At 43.3% G+C, this 18970-nt stretch overlaps 1 protein-coding gene across 14 annotated transcripts in view; it reads right to left on the bottom strand.

The window, feature by feature from the left end:
* Positions 1 to 17269, bottom strand: part of THADA (THADA armadillo repeat containing) — a 315416-nt gene extending 298147 nt beyond the window's left edge. For 3 of the 14 annotated variants that reach the window (XM_043511872.1, XM_043511871.1, XM_038394637.2), the window contains exons 1-6: positions 17063 to 17267; positions 10733 to 10833; positions 8030 to 8124; positions 7425 to 7555; positions 1261 to 1409; positions 1074 to 1106 (exon numbers count right to left, since the gene is read on the bottom strand). In XM_043511872.1, the coding sequence (XP_043367807.1) occupies positions 1074 to 1106; positions 1261 to 1409; positions 7425 to 7555; positions 8030 to 8124; positions 10733 to 10808 (484 nt within the window). In that variant the 5' untranslated portion in view covers positions 10809 to 10833; positions 17063 to 17267. Of the gene's footprint in view, positions 1 to 1073; positions 1107 to 1260; positions 1410 to 7424; positions 7556 to 8029; positions 8125 to 10732; positions 10834 to 16562; positions 16727 to 17062 lie in introns of those variants that run through there. The other 11 variants (XM_043511866.1, XM_038394628.2, XM_043511870.1 and 8 more) reach the window with 9 other exon arrangements.
* Between the last annotated feature and the right edge of the window lie 1701 nt (positions 17270 to 18970).

Here is an 18970-nt window from a genome sequence, read left to right on the forward strand (position 1 = left end):
ATATGTGTGTGCAGGTTCGTGCATGGACAGAAAAATTATTTGCCAAATGGAAGCAACATTACAACATTACATATCAATCAAGTTTGAAATTCAGTATAGTCTCATAGGAGTAGTGTTCTTTGGAAGTGGAAAAAATCCATAATAAAAATTGTACAATTCCCCTGGGCTGTACAACCTTAAATTATGCTGAGAAAGTCGATAAAAAGATGGTTCCAAAATAAGGATTGGCAGCTTGCTAGAGGAAAGGAACTCACTCACACAAGCTTTGCTCATGCAGCTTTGCAACAGCCTGGGGTCTTCCAATCTGTGCGGCCTTGGCCACTGGGCTGAATTTTCTCTTGCTGTAAAGGCCTAATCCTGCAAGATACTGAGTACCCTCAGCTCCCACTGAGATGCTGAACTGAAATTAAAGGTAACTGAAGGCTCTGGAGCATCCCACAGGATAAGGCTGCAATTCCACAGGAGGCCATGAATTTTATCTGGACAAAGTTTTCCAATATATCTAGTTGCCCTTACCCTATGGTCTAGAAATGGACTCTAATAAATGATACAGTAATTAACTGTGCTATTGGTAGATCAAATTATTCATCACTGCCAGTTCCTGGTTCTCTTTCTTTGGTCAGCCGAGGCTGTTCACAGATACCACATTCAACCTCAGGGTGGGGAAGTGGGAGAACGAATGCCTCATGTCACTTAATAGCAATTCCTGCTCTGAAAAGGTTCCATTGAGATCTGTTCATTCAGAACAGCAATAAATGGAACTAAGGGAATTGATGATGGAAGATAAAAAACCATGGAAAACAGACGAATCTACCAAGTTCCAACTATAATGGAGAAAAATATCTTCATGCAATTTTTTCATTTCTAGTAAGCCCACTAAGAAGAGCTGTTCAAAAATTGTTTACATTGTCTTCACATTTAGTTTTTGTTGAATGCGAGTTTTCATAAAGACATAAGAGTGGGGCTTTTGCACATTTAAAATGTTATGCCTGTCTTAAGCTATTCTCAAGAAAACATAAGCAATCAAAACAGTTACATTTATTGTATCTGCTACAGAAATAGCATAACCTTACCTTCTTTGAATAATTTGTTAATACTTGCTTTACCTGTGGGGGGGGGAAATATATATTTCAATAAGTGTGTGTTGGAAGCAATCATTTACTTTATCTCAATAAGGGTGAGACCAAGACCATTATAAACAATACCCAGTTCCAAATCACAACTGAATAAGTTAAAAGATAATATTGCATGTCATCATACCTAGGCTGAAATTTTCCATACAGGAAGCAAGATTGTCCATTACTTTTCTGTACAAGCATAAGTCTGTAGTTTTTAGTTCTTCTTTAAGACAATGAACAAAACTGTGCACTGCTTCAGTCATAATGTGTTCAGGAAGTCCATTTAGTGAACTACAATAGAATGAGATCAATAATTTCAAACAAAATATTAAAAAGCAGCCACAATATCAAAGTTGCCAAATTGGTTAAAAACTTAGACCTGAGTCCTGCCACTGGGTCCATGCAGGCCTGTATTGAGTACCCATGACTTGAATGGGGTTTTGTCAGGTGCAAGGATGTACCCATGCAGATCTGATTACAGGACCGGAGTTTAAGGAATTTTACAACATTGAAAAAAATAAAACACAGATGAATGCAAGTATAAAGGTATTCAGCAGAAACAAGCCTCAGTTACATTACTCTAAGACACAAGGCATTTTTAATTACATCCAGAGGTACAAAGTTTGTTTTTAAAAAATTAGCTTCTCCCAAGCCTCCGTTACTCCTGAGGGAATTCTGTGACAAAAAATTAAAAATTCTGCGAATTGTATTTATCAATAAATAAATGTGTCTCCAGCATGGCAGGGGGGAACACAGGCCCCTGGCAGCATGGAGATGGGAGATCACCCTGAAGCCCCCACCTTCCCCAGTACAGGGACTCAGCAGGGAGGCTCCACCTGACCCTGAAACAGTGCTAGGGCTGGGCCTGCCCCAAAAGCACCCTGGGGCCCTGCCCTCCTGCACTAAGTATGTGAGGTCAGGCTCAGCCGACAGGATCCAAGTGTGGAGGGGCTTAGTGTGGGGGGATCCAGGTGTGGAGTTAAAGGTTTCTGTGTGGGGCAATCTGGATGCGGGCAGCTCAGTGGGAGATCTCAATGCACAGGGGCTCGTTGAGGGTTCCAGGTGCATGGGCAATGGGACTCTGCAGGGGATCCAGGTGAAGATGGTTGGGGCTCAGTGGGCGGGGGGGGTCGTCTAGGTGTGGGGAGATGGGGCTCGGTGGGGGAAGGGGAGTTGGGTGTGAGGGGCTTAGTGGGGGGCTCCGGGTGCTGGAGAAGTGGGGCTTGATGGGGTTGGGGTCCAAGAGTAGCTCCTTGGGGATCAGTGGCGGGGGGGTCTGGGTGTGAGGGGCTCATCAGAGGGGTCCAGGTATAGAGGGGTAGGGCTTGTCAGGGTGAGAGTTTGATGGGCCTGCTTAACAGTGGAGCCTCAGCTGCTGTTGAGGGGACACTGCATGCCGGGCTTCCACTTCCCCCCCACAAGTGCCCTACCCCCTTTTCTTTTCTATTCCCCTCTGTCTGCCCTGTTCCACCCCCATTCCTTCCCCACTGCCTCTTTCCCCCCCACCCCCTAAACACCTTCACTCATTCCTCCCCCCTTACTCAGAAAACAGAAAGGCTCCCAGCACACAGAAGGGGAGCACAACTGGCACTAAGATCCAAGAGGCAGCGTTCAGCTGCAGAGTCAGTGGAGCCCAGAAGCAGAGCATCCTTCCGCAGGGCAACTCTGCACTTCCAGAAATGGGGGGGCAGTAGCACGTAACCCTGTATGTCCCCCCATGCCTCACCTCTGTTTGGAGGGGGGAAATCTCCCCCACAAACTGCACCCACGGTCATCCCCCCACACTTCCCTCCTGCCATGGCTTCAATGAGCCACTTTCAGTGCTGCCATTTTCAGCAAGGAGACCACTTTCTGCAGGCACACTGCCACACAGAATCCCCCCAGAAGTACTCTGTGCTAACTGCTCCTTCATCTTTTTCACCACTCATCTTTTCATTTTCTCCCATGCTGCCCCTTTGACTTTCAGTAGCCTCCCTCTCCTCATCTCTTCTAACACTGTAACTCCCTTCCCCCCCCCCCCCCCCCAAAAAAGGAGAGAATCCTCAAACAAACATTTATTACATTAAATCCTTCAGGGATTAGCACTGCAAGATTCAGATTGCTTGTCACCCAATGTATCATCTGTTTAAAGTAGACTACCATCCTTAGGGCACAGAGCTACTTATGTATATGATGCCAAGTACTCACTCACACTTAAATGTAAGTGACATTATTTCAGCATTCAGTTGTCCCTAAATTAGTAGACTATAAAAGTTACTTTTCATACATAAGGAGAGAAACCATAGAAGATGAGACAGTATTTCTGGTTGCACACTATTTGGATAACTCATAGGAAATCAAACTAGTCAGGATTTCTCCCCCGAACATTTAATTTAGTTTATACACCTTGAACACTAAAATTTACCTCTCAGACTGTGAAACAAACAAGGAAACAATAGTATCCACAGTATTAATCTTAAAAGTGTATTTACATTAGATTAAATTAGATTAGATTAAAAGCATATTTAGAGTCTGATCCTGTAGTTATTACTCAGGGAAAAATCCTGATTGGAATAAATAGCAATTTCCCCTGATTAAAGGCTGCAGTATCAGATCTTTTATCATATTTCACTGAATTAGTGCATCTCCCACCCCATTATCACATGTCCATAGTTTAACTGCAAGACTGATCAATGTGATAACACATTGATAACAAGGGAATTCAAAGAATATAGAACATAAGAACAGCCATACTGGGTCAGACCAAAGGTCCAATCTAACCCAATATCCTGTCCTGCCAATGCCAGATGCCCCAGAGAGAATGAACAGAACAGGTAATCATCTAGTGATCCACTCCCCGTTGCTCATTCCAGCTAGAGAAAAATCTAGAGATATCTCCCTATATACCCATTTCTTTACCTATAACAGAGTTCTACGTTGTGTCAGATTGGTAATTTAACATCATCAAATAAGCTCCTTAAGAGCACTGGGCATTTCTTTTGACATTTAGTCCTCAAGTCATAAAACAAATCTCAACACAAAATAGAAGAGCTATTAACCTCGGGCTAAGGGAAAAGGGACTTTGATCCACCACCTCTCTCTTGGAAAAGGGGAAACGAAAGAGAAGGAGCAATGAATACACATCACATAACTATGCTATTCTGAAACATCCATAACTATGAAGTGCTCCAGCAAAGGGGCTTCCACGTGGTCTTTTCCTTCTGTATTTTGAAAACAGACAGCAGGGAGGTAGACACAAGGGTCTTCCACTGTTCACTTATGCTGTGAATATCTGACTAGAAGTAAATGCTGCTTAAACAGTATTTATTTATACTGGGTCCTCTCTACCACTGTTACTGCAATGATACATGGGGATTTAATTTACTGAAGCACCAGGAAATCAGCAGATATCTTTGCATCCACATCTCTGGGGATTCCCATCCCTACAGCTCCCCTAGGATTTGAGAAGTTGGGATGCTACACCTCCTGCTTCCCACCCAAGGAGACGACTGCTTGGATTCTCCACCAGGTCAAACTCGTGGAGGTTCCTGACTCCCCTGTCCTTTTCCCATGGGATGGAACAACACAACCTTTGATTTGTTCCCACAGAATGCATTTGGACTGCTCATCGCAATAACTTATTTATTCAGTGTCATTCATCCTATTTATGTTTTTTCCTTGCTATAATATTGTTCTCGGAGGGGGTGGGGGGGTGGAGATAAAAAACAATAGAAGTAAAGAGGATCCAGCTCCCAATACAGATTTTAAAAAATTAAAAATATCTGGGGAATCAAAGTATGTCTCAAGTAAATTGGAAAGCAGAGAAGACAGAAGATTAATCTCTACCTTTGCTTTACATTTAATGTCCAAAACAAAAAAAAAACCAAACAAACAAAACAAGCAACCTCTTAAACCACAACATAGAAAAAAATGAAAACAGGTAACAAAGGCCTAGAAAAGGTAGCAAACACCACTGGAGCAGAAGTGAAGGTGGCGAGACAGCACCAGAAGAGTGCACACTAGTTAACAGAGCTGATCCCCAGGACATCCAGTAGGATGCGCCGCAGTGGTGAGTCCCACCCCGTCACACGCTGGAATCCAGAATACTGTACTAAACACAAATGTATTTAATATCTGCCAGCCTTACTTCTTCACATCTGACTGGACAATAGTTGATGTTCTGTAATTTGCTTTTTTATATTAATTTGTTTAATCGCACAAGGTTCCATTAAAATATAGAGCTATTAGATTTAGCCCCTCGCCCCTTTTCTAACTCAGAATTCAAATTAAACACACAGCATAATATTTTGTTTCTATGACAATTACCTATTTAACTTTATTAGTTTAAACCTATTAAAATATTTTATTTAATATGACACATTCTAATTTAATTTTGGAAATATAGCATATATGGTTGTCAGCTTTTCCACTATGAACCCTTATTTATTAGGGTTTAGAATAGCCAAAAAAATTCCTTCCTATCTTAAATCAGGCACATAGTTCCTCACAATGGCAAAGGAGCAGTTTTTAAAGCAAAATGAACCAAATGACTTTCAGTGATATTGCTTTTGTAGAAAACAAAGTGGGTTTGTTTTTTTAATTAAAAATCTATTTGTTGCTGTATCCAAACCAAAAATGTCATTTTAAAATGAAATTTGGAAAACATTTAATGAATTACATATAGACAAAGGGTAAAACTAGTCTTAAATTCTTTAATCTGAACTGCTGCTTTTGGATACAGCCGTTATATTAAAGGAAGTAAGTGGAGCACGTATCAGCTTAAATTCTCATACTGCTTACCTTGGATTTCTTTTTTAATAGTATTTACTTGCCTTTCCCTTAATGTTTTTAAAATTACTCCAAACCAAGACTCTGCAGTATTTCTTCATTCTTCTAGGATAGTATGAATTAAATCCAGGGGTGGATTAAAATTAAGTAGAGCCTGGATATGGATATATCAAAATTTAACAGGCCTCTAAAAAACAGTGAGGTGCCCCTGTATAGATTCTTCCCCACCCTCCCAGACCACCTACCCCAGAACTCCTTGAGATTTCAACCCCCCAGCAGACTCTTACTCCCCATGACTCCTTGGGCTTCTTATTCCCTTCTATCCCTTCAGTAGATGCAAAAATGAAATCCTGATCTCAATTAAGTCAATAGGTGTTTTGGCAGGATTTCACCCACATTTTTTTCACTAAGTCACTGCTGCACCAATTCCAAATCTCAAGCATCACACCTTAATCTACAGATCACCAGCAATAATGAGACCCACCTTGCAATGAGGCCAGTAGGAGTCTAGCCTGTATAAGGACCAAAGGATCAGGTCCATGCAGCTACAGAATTAGGATCAGATGCTGCACAAAGATGTGTGGAGTTGGACTTCTGTGCTTGCATGATCCTGGGTCCACCAGCACACATTACATCACAAAATCAAGGTCTCAGGCTCTAATCCTGCAACTAGCTGCATGCATACAATTTCCCATTCCACACAGGCTCCCAATGACTTCAAATCAATGGAGTTTTGCGCAGCTACAGGAGGGGCACCAGCACAGAATACATTGCACAACTGAAGCTTTATATTGTATGCGAGAACACAGATAATTTCTTACTGCTTATGTTTTGGGGTATATGAAATTAAGACACTTAAATACAGGATCCCAAACCACAAACGCATTAAAAGGTGTAAAATTAATGAAAACCATACAACAGTATCTCCACAATATCTAAGCAAGAGCATGTGCCACCATAGCAGCTATCATAATAAAATTCTTTGTACCTAGATGGAACACAGATACTAAGATTCATCTTTGACTATGGAAATAAGTTTTATTTTCTACCCAAATGTCAATTTTACGTTATATTTTAATATAAAGTCACATGTATGTTACTTCATGTTTCACATTCTATCATTTTTAGTCATGGAGAATACCTCCAGACCATAAATCAAATAATTTACTTAATAAATAATTCATATTCATCAACCAACATAAATCTGTCATTTCTACAGAAGCCAGCTAATTTTAAGGCAGAAAGAAGGCATGTGTTGGCATGTCCTTATTGCAATAATAATGAATGTCAGTAATGGAACTTTTTTCAGAGTAGTAGCCGTGTTAGTCTGTATTCGCAAAAAGAAAAGGAGTACTTGTGGCACCTTAGAGACTAACAAATGTATTAGAGCATAAGCTTTCGTGAGCTACAGCTCACTTCATCGGATAAAGTACTTGAAAGTTAAGTGAAATATTCTGCGGTAGCGGACATTCCTACTTGCTAAAATTGTACTATTTTTAACATCAAAAAGGGGCTTTTATTTACTATCCAATTTGTTACCTTGCCAACACCTTTTTCAAGGGATTCTTTGCGCCCAGCGAAAAATACATCACTCCAACAATATCCAAACAGCATTTAATCATGGGGCTACACGCAGAGTTTCTATCCATCTTCTTCAATAATGTCACAATCTGTGATCAACAAATTAAAAACCATACAGAGGTTAAACTTTTGTTTATGTACTCATACATAAAAGAAATGAAATTCTCCCTTATGTAAAATTTCATTTTGCCAAATTTAAAAGAATTTACTTTACAAGTTGAAATTTGGTGGCAGAAACTATCAGAATAAAGGTTCAAAATTTTTTCCTGTTCTGTATTTTTTTTCTATTTGCAAACACCTCGCATAATCTGATTTCAGAGGCACTGAGCACCTCCAGCTCCCACTGAAGTCTATGAGCATTTATGAAAAAACAGACTAAACTTTTAATACATTTAGAGAAATACGGACTGCTCTTTTAAATTGATCCTAATTATGTTTAAAATGTACAAGACAAGTGTACATTAAAAATAGCTCTTGCTACTAGGTGCCTAGAAAATTACCTCAGGTATCATGATAAATTAGCAGTTACAATTTACCATTAGTTAACATTAGCAAAGTCTTACCTGTTTGATACAGTAGATTTGATGGATACCATCGGACAACTGTACACAGTGCAACAGCAGAGAAGCCAGATTTTGGTCTTCAGCATCTGCAAATGCTACATTTTATTTGGGAAAAGAAGTTCTCTTTAATCGGGAACCACATAATAAATAGTAAATTGATTTTCTGAACCAGTAAACAATTCATAATTATATCATATTTGTAACATATCACTATTGTTTATACTTCTTCCCCTACACTTAATCCGTCTCTTTCTCAAGCCTTTCATTATCATACCAATACTTTACACTTATAAGATTACATTACATGTTCAATACATTGTATAGACCTTAACCCTTAGCCAAGTTCTTCACAGAGCAAAAATGACTGCACTTATATGAAAATAGTAGATAAACATTAAAGCCAAAATCAGCCCATTATTATTCTGCAAAAGAATCTCTGTGGATATCTCAGAGGTGGGCAAACTATGGCCCACAGGACCATCCTGGCTGGCCCCTGAGCTCCCGGCTGGGGACGCTCCCAGTCGGGCCCCTCCCCTGCTGTTCCCCCTCCCCCGCAGCCTCAGTGTGCCGCACCGCCAGCGCTCTGGCCCACCAGCGCTCTAGCCCGCCGCTCCTGCCAGGCAGCGCGGGCGGCATGGCTGCAAGCTTCTGCCACTCTGAGCAGCATGGCAAGGGGGCAGGGAGCAGGGGGGTTGGATAAGGGGCAGGGGATCCCGGGGGGCAGTCAGGGGAGGGGGTGTGGATAGGGGTCAGGGCAGCCATGGGACAGGGGGTGCTTGGATGGGGCAGAGGTTCCAGAGGAGGGGGTGGTCAGGGGACAGGGGGGCGTGGATAGGAGTCGGGGCTGTCAGGGGACAGGGAGCAGGAGGGGTTGGATTCAGGGTGGGGTCCTCGGGGAATGATATGGGAGGGGGTCCCAAGAGAGGGCGGTCAGGGGACAAGGAGTGAGAGGGTTTGGATGGTTTGGCAGTTCTGAGGGGGGCAGTCAGGGGGTGGGAAGTAGGAGGGGGCGGATAGGGGGCGCAGGCCAGGCTGTTTGGGGAGGCACAGCCTTCCATACCCAGCCCTCCATACAATTTTCAAACCCCGATGTAGCCCTCAGGCCAAAATGTTTGCCCACCCCTGGGATATAAGAATGTACTCCTACACATACTTTTACAGAATATAAGGAGGTGATCCTGTAAACACACACTTACGCACAATTTTCATATTCATGTAATTTTTGTAAGAGAATTAAAAACCATGCTAAAAAGGGAAAACCCATGCTAAATGGCAAGTTCAACCAGACAAAACCCAATGCAAAGAAAAAAAGCAAAGGAAACAGAAAAGCCAATTCAGACCTCATTTTTAAAAAGTCACTTGGAGTGACTCAGAAAAGGGCCAAATGTAGAGTTTCTAAGATTAGAGTATGTAGGCATCAATCCTATAAAGAGAACTGCATAGGTAGACCACAGCACCTGACCACTTCTCTGTGCTGGGTCAAGGACACAGTGCCAAATACAAGAGAAAACATTCATCTCGGACTCATTTTTGTGGACTGCCTGTTCCCCATGTCCCTAAGGCCAACAGTGTGTCATGTTCTACACAAGGTTTTTGGGGAGAGGACAAGAAGCAGCAGCCCAGACCTAAGGACTAAAGGACCTGCTATCAGCAGATTTCCTTTCCAGAACACAAGAATGATATGGCAGCAGGAGAGAGGTGTTCAAGTTTCTCTCAGTCTACTTTAATTGATCCAAAAACAGAACTGTCATTAAGGCCAAAAACTTGGTAAGATTCAAAAAGAGACTGGACATGTACATGGACAACAAGACTATCCAGAATTTTTGTAATGAGATAAATTTTTTGGAAGTGATATTAAACTACATGTTTCAGGGCTCAAGCCATTCTAACAATGCAGTCATTTGGACTCCGGCTGGAGATCTACACTGCAATTTTACAGCCTCGCAGCCTGAGCCCTCAAGCCCAAGTCAGCTGACACAGGTCAGCTGCGGATGTTGAACTACAGTATAGACATACCCTACGATCAGGATGGAACCTAATGTCAGAAGCAGACCATCCCATATTTGATTACTGTGCTGTTTTTAACCTTCCTTAGAAGCATCTGCTTTTGGCCACTACTGCCGACAAGATATTAGACTACATGGACCTCAGATCCATATGTTAATTCCTAATTGTAATTGTTCCTAATTGTAAGCTACAAAGTCAAAATACTCAATAATATAAGCATGTTTGTCTTTATGACTAATGCCTTTTACAAAGACTACTGAAAACTTCTATCACATTTGATCGCCAAATGTGAAACATTTTAAAAGTATCTGAACTACCTCTTCAAATCAAATTGGCCCTGGAAAATCCAAGAATCATGAGAAATACATGAATGCCTTATTTTGCAGTTATTTAAAGTCTCCTGTATGTTTTTCTTTTTAGGAACCCTCTGCATCTTTATCATAGTCCTAAAAGGTCCATTCATACTTTAAATCATCCATTCACACCCTTGAGTAACAGCCAAGATTCTTCAGAAGGAGGCTGGAATAGGACTCTTTTGAAGCCTGTCAAGCTAAAAAACCTTTAAAAAAAAAAGTTATTGTCAGGGACAAATAATTTAAAAAAATAAAAACAAAAAAATAAATTTTAGTAGGTATTCAGGTAATTCTACAAACAGACAAATTGCACAAATTAATTTAGGGAAAAAATAATACTTACACTGAAGTGTTTCAAGCTCTTGGCACTCAAGAACAAATGCATCAACTTGAATTTCTTTCTTCTTCTTCAAAACCATTTTTGTTTGATTAAAATGTAACCTACTTTAAAAAAAAACAGTTTTAAACTTTAGGACCTGCTAAAAATACTGTTTCAAAGCATAATTAATTCACAGACAGTTTCCTTTTTAGCTATTAACATTGATCTTCATATTTTCCCTAAAATAGTTTGTCCCGCTCCATTGTAATCTCCACAATCATTTTTACAGGACATGTGGCAAATTCACTGCTGTTTCATTTTGTCACTTTTAAGCTCTTCAAAATTTTCATCCAAAATTCACTGAGGATTCATGACACAAAATAGAAGACATAAAACACAGCACAGGGCAAGTCTATACTAGCACTTATGTCAGCAAAACTTATGTTGCTCAGGGATGTGAAACCCCCTCCCACCTCCGAGCAACATAAATTTTGCTGAGATAAGTAATACTGAGCTCCTCCCGCCGACACAACTACTGTCACTCGTTACAAGTGGTTTAATTATGTCGACAGGAGAGCTCTCTCCCGATGGCATAGAGCAGCTACATGAGAGATCTTACAATGGCACAGATGAATCAGTACAGCTGTGACACTGTAAGGTCTCTAGTGTAGATATAGCCACAGTCTCAACACCAGTAGATGAAAGATGGGAACTATATAGCAATTTATACTGCACTCATCACCCTGGTACCTGAGAACTGTAAGCCCTTGCAGGGCAGTTTGGCAATGTAATAGTGGCAGAAAACAATGATTAAAAATTGTTGGGAGAATAAGAATTGAAGAGCTAAATTTCAACTGGATAAGGTCCTATCTCACTTAATTGTTAAGGTCAGCCTGACCTGTATAAATGGGATACGAAATCCACCAGGCAAGGTCTTTTAGAGATCTACCAGTGTAGAGATGTCTGGGTTTCTAACAAAGAGAGTGTTAAGTAGCAAACAAGTGACTTTTCACCAGCACTAAAAAGATGTTTTAAAGCCCAATTACATGTAATTTGATGCAAAACTTTAAGAATTGGAAGGTACAAGTGATTGTAAATGGGGCACAGAGCCTTTCAGTTCTAGCTTAACAATTCAAAGTTTAGTTTAGGTTGGTTATGACCAGAAATCAGCTTCATCCAACAGTAGCTTGATAGTTTCTGGGAAATGAGATGGTAGTTTCAGCCTCGCTCAAGGTGAACAATCACCCACTTCACAAGAACTACCAGACTTTAACCCCCAAAACTATTATAACATGTAAGCAAACAAAATTGGTGAGTAAACTAAACTATTCTCTCACCAACAGAGTTGCGACCAGATCCACAAAGGGACTTAGGTGCCTAAATCTCAGATTTAAGAACCACTGTGATCCCTCACAAAACCCTCACTTGGTTGCTGCCTAATCCTGTAGGTGCACAAAGTCACTCGACACCTATGTTTTTACTGTAAAAATCCCCTATGTGCCTAAGTAAGCTATCTTTGGGCATTCTACAGCTGCTTCAGGCAGGCATCTGGATGCCTAATAACATGCCTAAACGCCAGCATGATCCTCAACTCTGGATAAGATATAAAGGGAGGCAGTGCTTCCTCCTCCTCTGTCTAATCTTTAGCCCATTGGTTAGGGTACCCACCCTGGCATGAGAAAGACCCCAATTCAATTCCTCTTCTGCCCAATGAGAAGAGGTTTGAACAGGGATCTTCAAACTCTCAGATGATTGTTTCAACCACTGGACTAAGGGATATTCTGATGTGGGTGTCACATTCTACTTTAATTAAATCCTTAAATATTAATTGGGCCACAGAGTGTGAGAATCACTCTACAGTCCAGTGATTAGAGCATTCACCTACAAAGCGGGAAACCCCTGTTCAAATTTTTCCCTCTCATTAGCTAGATAATTTATCACACCCCAGTTGAGTACCCTAACCACCAGACTAAGATTTATAAAGGAGGCTTCTTCTTCCTCCACCCAGCTGTTCTACGTTGAGTGCGAATGGCACCTGGCTAACAAGAAATGGCTTAGCCACCTGACTCCAAGAGAGAGGTTTCCAGCTGTGGATCGCAACCTGAGGCATTTTACACAGCCCAGATGTCACACTTAATTCTGTGAGAGGGGCAAGGCTTCGGACATACCTTTTACATCAGCATTTTCTATTGGCTAGCCTAAGCAGCTCCACATTTAATTTACTGGCTTTTGCAGATCCCATTCTCTAGTACCTACCTCTCCCCATGCATTGCATAGGGAGGCTAGGCAAGTAACTCAGGTTTTGTGGATTCCAGTGATTTTCAATGCACCTAAAAGTTAAATGTTACTATGCTCAGCATCAGAATACCCAAGTCCCTTTGTGGATCCGGACTCTGGTTCCTCCATATCAGTATTGAGGCAGATTATCAAGGCAGTGTGGGGAAGCTAGTATTGCTACTGCCTATGCCAGGGGTGTGCAAACTATGGCCCGCAGGCCGGATCCGGCCCATCAGGGCTTTGGATCTGGCCTGCGGGATTGCCATCCCCATGGCGCTGCGGGCCTAGAGCCCTCCTGGAAGCAGCCGGCACCATGTCCCTGTGTCCCCTGGAGGAGGGGAGAGCGCAGAGGGCTCCGTGCACTGCCCTCACCTGCAGGCACTGCCCCCCACAGCTCCCATTGGCCTGGAACAGGGAACCGCAGCCAACGGGAGCTTCAGGGGAGATACCCGCAGGCGAGGGCAGTGCATGGAGCCCTCTGTCCCCTGCTTCCCCGGGGGCCGCAGGGACGTGGTGCCAACCCCACTGCCCTGAGCCCCCTGCCACACTCCTCCTGCACTCCAACCCCCTGCCCTGAGCCCCCTGCTGCACCCCAAACCCTTCCTGCACCCCAACCCCCTGCCCTGAGCTCCCTGCCGCACCCCTCCTGCACCTCAACCCCCTGCCCTGAGCCCCCAATCCCCTGCCCTGAGCCTTTTGCCACACCCCACACTCCTCCTGCACCCCAACCCCCTTCCCTGAGCCCCAACCCTCTTCCCTGAGCCCGCTCCCGCACTCCACGTCGTCTCTGCACCCCTGCTCTGAACCCTCTTCTGCACTCCAACCCCCTATTCTGAGCCCCCTCATATATGCCATGCCCCTACTCCACCTCAACCCCCTTACCATGAGCCCCTTCCTGCACACTGCACCCTCTCCCACACCTCAACCCCCTTCCCCAGCCCTACATTCATGGCCCTGCATCCAATTTCCCCACCCAGATGTGGCCCTCAGGCCAAAAAGTTTGCCCATCCCTGACCTATGCTATTGTGTGGATCTGTGAACAGCAATACTTTCACAAAACAATGACACCGGAGTGTTCCTTTTTGTAGATTATAGTGACTTTTTCCAGTGAGACTGAGAAGAACCCAACACAATTTATAATTTAACCACAGTTATGCCATCTTTCAGCTGGCTTGGTCACTGAAGGTGTAGAGGAAAGGTCAAATTGTCTCATTTGAGTCTATAGAAAAAGAATGAACCAATCTTGTCATTGGAAATCCCAAGAATTTAAATAACACTTCCATACATTGAGGGATAATTTCACTGATCTCTTCATTTCAAAACAAACTTAAATTTACTGTTAAGGGAGGCAATGGATAGGGCACAGCACAGGGGAGGACAGGACACCCAAGTCTCATTCTTGGCTTTACTATCCAAATCACTTAGGATGAGCTCCACAAAGAGACTCAGGCATTGAAACACTGAGTGTCAGAGCGCCTAACTTTAAAGGTGCCTAGAAAAGTCACAGGACCCACACTGCCACCCACAAAGCTGAGTAAGGCACCTAGGCTCCCTATGCAATGAACAGGGAGAGCTAAGCACCTTAGCATGTGATCCACAAAAGCCAGCATGCAGGGTGTGGAGCTGCCTAAGCTAGCCCATGGGAAATGCCGATGAGAGGGATGTGTGCTAAGTGCCATCCCTCTTACAGAGATAGGCATCTTCTTGCAGCCTGGACTCAGGCCAATCTTTGCTTGAGAACTGGAACCTGCCACGTGGAGTCAGTCAGTTTAGGCACCTACACCACTTCTTGTGGGAATGAGTTAGGTACCTGCCTCACTCAAAAAATGGCCCGAGGAAGAGGTGGTGATGGGACAAGAGAGAATAGGAATAACGAGAATGGGAATAAAAAAGAGAATGGGAATAACGCTATAATCTAGTGGTTAGGGCACCCACATGGGAGGTAGGGGACCCGCTTCAAACCTCTTGCTCCAATCACTCATTATTTATCCACAGCGGAACAGCTTCAAAAGGAGAGACCGAGGGAGCTCCATATCTCATAGCTCAATGGTTAGAGCACTCTCCTGAGGGACGGGAGACCCCTGTTCAAATCCTTTTTCCCCTTCTGGCAGACAGGGGAATTGAACCTGGGTCTTCTACAACCTAGGCAAGTGCTCTAGCCACAAGACTAAATGTTAGAAGGTGGGCAGCACCAGCACCACCCTCAGCCAGATTTAGGAGGGAACTATTCAGTAGGCACTGAAGGCCACCTACTGGATCAGGCCCTACACACAACTTAGGTGGCTGAAAGTCTATCTTCCCATTTTCTAAAATCACTCTGGGCCTAGATGGGAAACAGACATCCAGATCCCTGCAGTGAGGCAGCAGAGGGCACAACCCAGGCTCTAAAACTTAGGTGTCTGTGGGATTTTTACAGTGCAAAGTTAGGTTCACAGTGAGTTTTGGCACCTACAGGGTTATGCAGCAGCCATTTAGGAGCTTCATGGACTGCACTGGTGCCATACACAGGGACTTAGGTGCCTAACTGGAGTTTAGGCACCTAAATTGTTTTGTGGATTGCACCCTTTGGCAATCTGAACTGAGAGAAAAATTATCAGTAAAACTGGGTTAATAAGACTTACTGTTTGTAACACACTTTGAGAGCTACTGATGAAAAATGCCATAAGTGCTTAGTATTATTAAAAAAAAAATTAAACTGTTTCTTTTCAAAGTTAGGTTTCCGATATCCCATTTACTTTTCAGCTGCTAGCTGGCCAGACGCAAGTCCCAGGTTGTACAAGTTTCTATTCTCCGTATCAGCAGCCACTTTTATGCCTTATCTACAGCAGGCAATTTAATCTCCATCATTTGCCACCAGTCCAATTTCAGGTAATCACAATGGTTAGATGACACAGTGGCAAAAGTGCCTGGTGGCCACAGCCTATACTACTGATGCTACCAGCGGAAAACTATAGTATCCTACTTATCATATCATACTCACTGCCAGTGGAGATTAATAAGCCAGATACAACCTCTTATGCCAAGGCTACCCTAGCAATTTTTGAGGTGAATAATTTGTGGAGAAAGAAACCATGATTTGGGACAGGAAGAGTATGCTCCCAGAGAAGAGATTGATTTTATTTATTTATATTAAATGCATAATATTAGTGCAAATCTATGCATGTGAAAGAGAAAAAGATCATGATTTGAGGGCTTCAGTAACTCAGCCAGAGGGTACAGGTCTATTACAGGAGTGGATGGGTGAGGTTCTGTGGCCTGGAAAGTGCAAGAGGTCAGACTTGTTGATCATGAATGGTCCCTTCTAACCTTAAAGTCTATGGGAGCCCAAAACTACTGTAATATTTTAAAAAATTATTAAAGCTAATGTTTTAAATCAATTTTACACAAGTTAAGAAGGAAGGTACTGTACATCTGGGGTCAGGCTTGAGTTATGAGAGGTACTATACTTCCACAGCACCTTTCATTTAAGCATCTTGAAGTTCTCTACAATATCAATTCCAGAGATAGGGAAACAAACACATAGCGAAGAGCTAAATTTCCACCTGGCCTCAAAATGTACTCTGACATGCATACCCACCCAGTTGTGACCAAAAGTGAGATTACTTCTTATGTAGCCATATGCCTCAGAGACCACACAGATAAAGCAAACAGGCCAGGATAAATAAATGACAACATCATGGAAGAGGGAACACACAGGAATCTAGCATTCCAATCCTTTGCTCTTCACCTACAAGGTACCAGTCTCCCTGCAGGCAAGGGCATGAAATGCAAGAGCACCAGGGAATTAACACTCTCCTTCTCCCCATCACCCGAAGAAACTGGGCAGGACCTGTGCCCCGCTCCCACTTCTCCACATCAACAGGGAAAGCGGTTGGATCTGTCAAAACCCTGGGTTTAGCAGGCCAATGCTTAACCCACTGAGGCTCTGTGACTCCCCAGCCCCCTTGGGGCATTTACCCCCCATCACCAGGGAAAGGGGCTGGACCTGCGCCCCCACCCCTCTGGCGCATTTACCCCACCCCCATCACCTGCGCCCCCCAGCATATGGGGTTTCACTAAGACGCGCCCCCCCCTTACCCGATGGGGACGCTGGCCCTGCACCCAGCCTCTGCTGCCGCCTCCTGGCCACCCACCCACACTGCCTCGGTCCCCAGGCGGGGCTCGGTCAGGTTCCGGCCGGGCCACGTGTCGTCCCTGCTGAGGAAGGGGCGGGAGCCCCCGGCGCGGCGCGGGAGAGGGAGGAGCCGAGATGTGGAACCAAACTGCGGCAGCTGCGAATGGCTCACGCGGGCCTTCTGGCTGTCGGTACGGTGACTGACTGACAGATCCCGCCCGCCAATGACCACACAGACACTGCCCTTTGGCCTCCAGGAGAGGTGGGGCTTAGAGCCCTTCCGTTAGCAGGATGAGCTCCGAAGCTAAGCAGTGCTGCTAAGGGTCAGTACGTGGATGGGAGAACTGTCAATCAAGCGTGCTGAGGGCTTGTCTACACAGGAAACTTATGCTGCACTTATCACCATGGTATCTGAGAACTGTATGTCCTTGAAGGGCAGTTGCCCCTTTACATCTTTTACCGATAGAGCCTTAGACTGAAAGTTCCTCAGTCTCAAAATCAATGGATGAAAGCTAGGAATTATATAGAAGTGCAAGTGCCTGCAGCAGCACATAGCTTGTGACTGGTTTCAGAGTAGCAGCCGTTTTAGTCTGTATTCGCAAAAAGCAAAGGAGTACTTGTGGCACCTTAGAGACTAACAAATTTATTAGAGCATAAGCTTTCGTGAGCTACAGCTCACTTCATCGGATGCATTCTGTTCCTTAACAAAAAAAATCACCCCAAATAGATGCATAGCTTTTCTAGTATGGCCCATTGCTTAGTGGGGTCAATGGTGTGGAGAGCCTTGCAGTGGTGGTACAGGGCACTGTGCTACAGGCAGATGGTGTCATTTCTAGAGTTTGAAAAAATCCATTCCTGATTGCTGCAGTATTCAAAATTGGCTCTGAATTTCATTCACAGAAACCCTGCATCAGACACTTGGGCCCATGACTTTGAACACCTCTGTTAGAATTCACCTCCTGGTCTCTGTCTTCCCAAGATCCACTAGGCAGCGGTAGATGTTGGTTTGTTCCAAAACCTAGGTTTCATTTGAAAATCCTCCATGTGACATTTCCATTAGAATTACCTGTATTGTTTTTCCATACAAGTTGCGGTTTTCCAATTGCAGTGTGAGTGTAAATTCAGTTGGTGCAATTTAGGCAGCCAATTTTGAATATTTGACCCTACTGAAATATCACTGCAGTTGCAATCAGCACTGACACAAGTTAGAGAAATGGCTCTCCACCTTTCCAGACTATTGTACCCATTTCAGGAGTCTGATTTGTTTTGCATACCCCCAATTTCACCTCACTTAAAAATTACTTGCTTACAAAATCAGACATAAAAATATAAAAGTGCCACAGTACACTATTATTGAAATATTGCTTACTTTCTCATTTTTACCATATAATTATAAAATAAAACAATTGGAATATAAATATTGTACTTACATTTCAATGTATAGTATATAGAGCAGTATAAAGTCATTGTCTGTATGAAATGTTAGTTTGTACTGACTTCTCTAGTGTTTTTTATGTAGCCTGTTGTAAAACTAGGCAAATATCTGGATGAGTTAATGTACCCCCTGGAAGACCTCTGCATATCCCCAGGGGTACGTGTACCCTTGGTTGAGAACCACTGAGTTAGAGCACCCTCTTTAGAATGGAAGGGCCACTAAGAATATGCTTTCTCTGAAGGGTCTTCACTATGCATGATGACTAAACTTCTGTGGTTTAGACTGATGCTTTTAACTATTGTTAGATTACACACAACAGTGGATTGGTACTTAAATAGAAATCATATAAGTTAGAATGTTACCTCTTTCTCCAGGCCAAATTCCATTGTGAGTCGTTCTGAAGCCTACTGTAACTGAACCACCCTCCTGAATTTCA

The sequence above is a fragment of the Dermochelys coriacea genome, chromosome 3 (genome assembly GCF_009764565.3).
Source record: "Dermochelys coriacea isolate rDerCor1 chromosome 3, rDerCor1.pri.v4, whole genome shotgun sequence".
Lineage (NCBI taxonomy): Eukaryota > Metazoa > Chordata > Testudines > Dermochelyidae > Dermochelys > Dermochelys coriacea.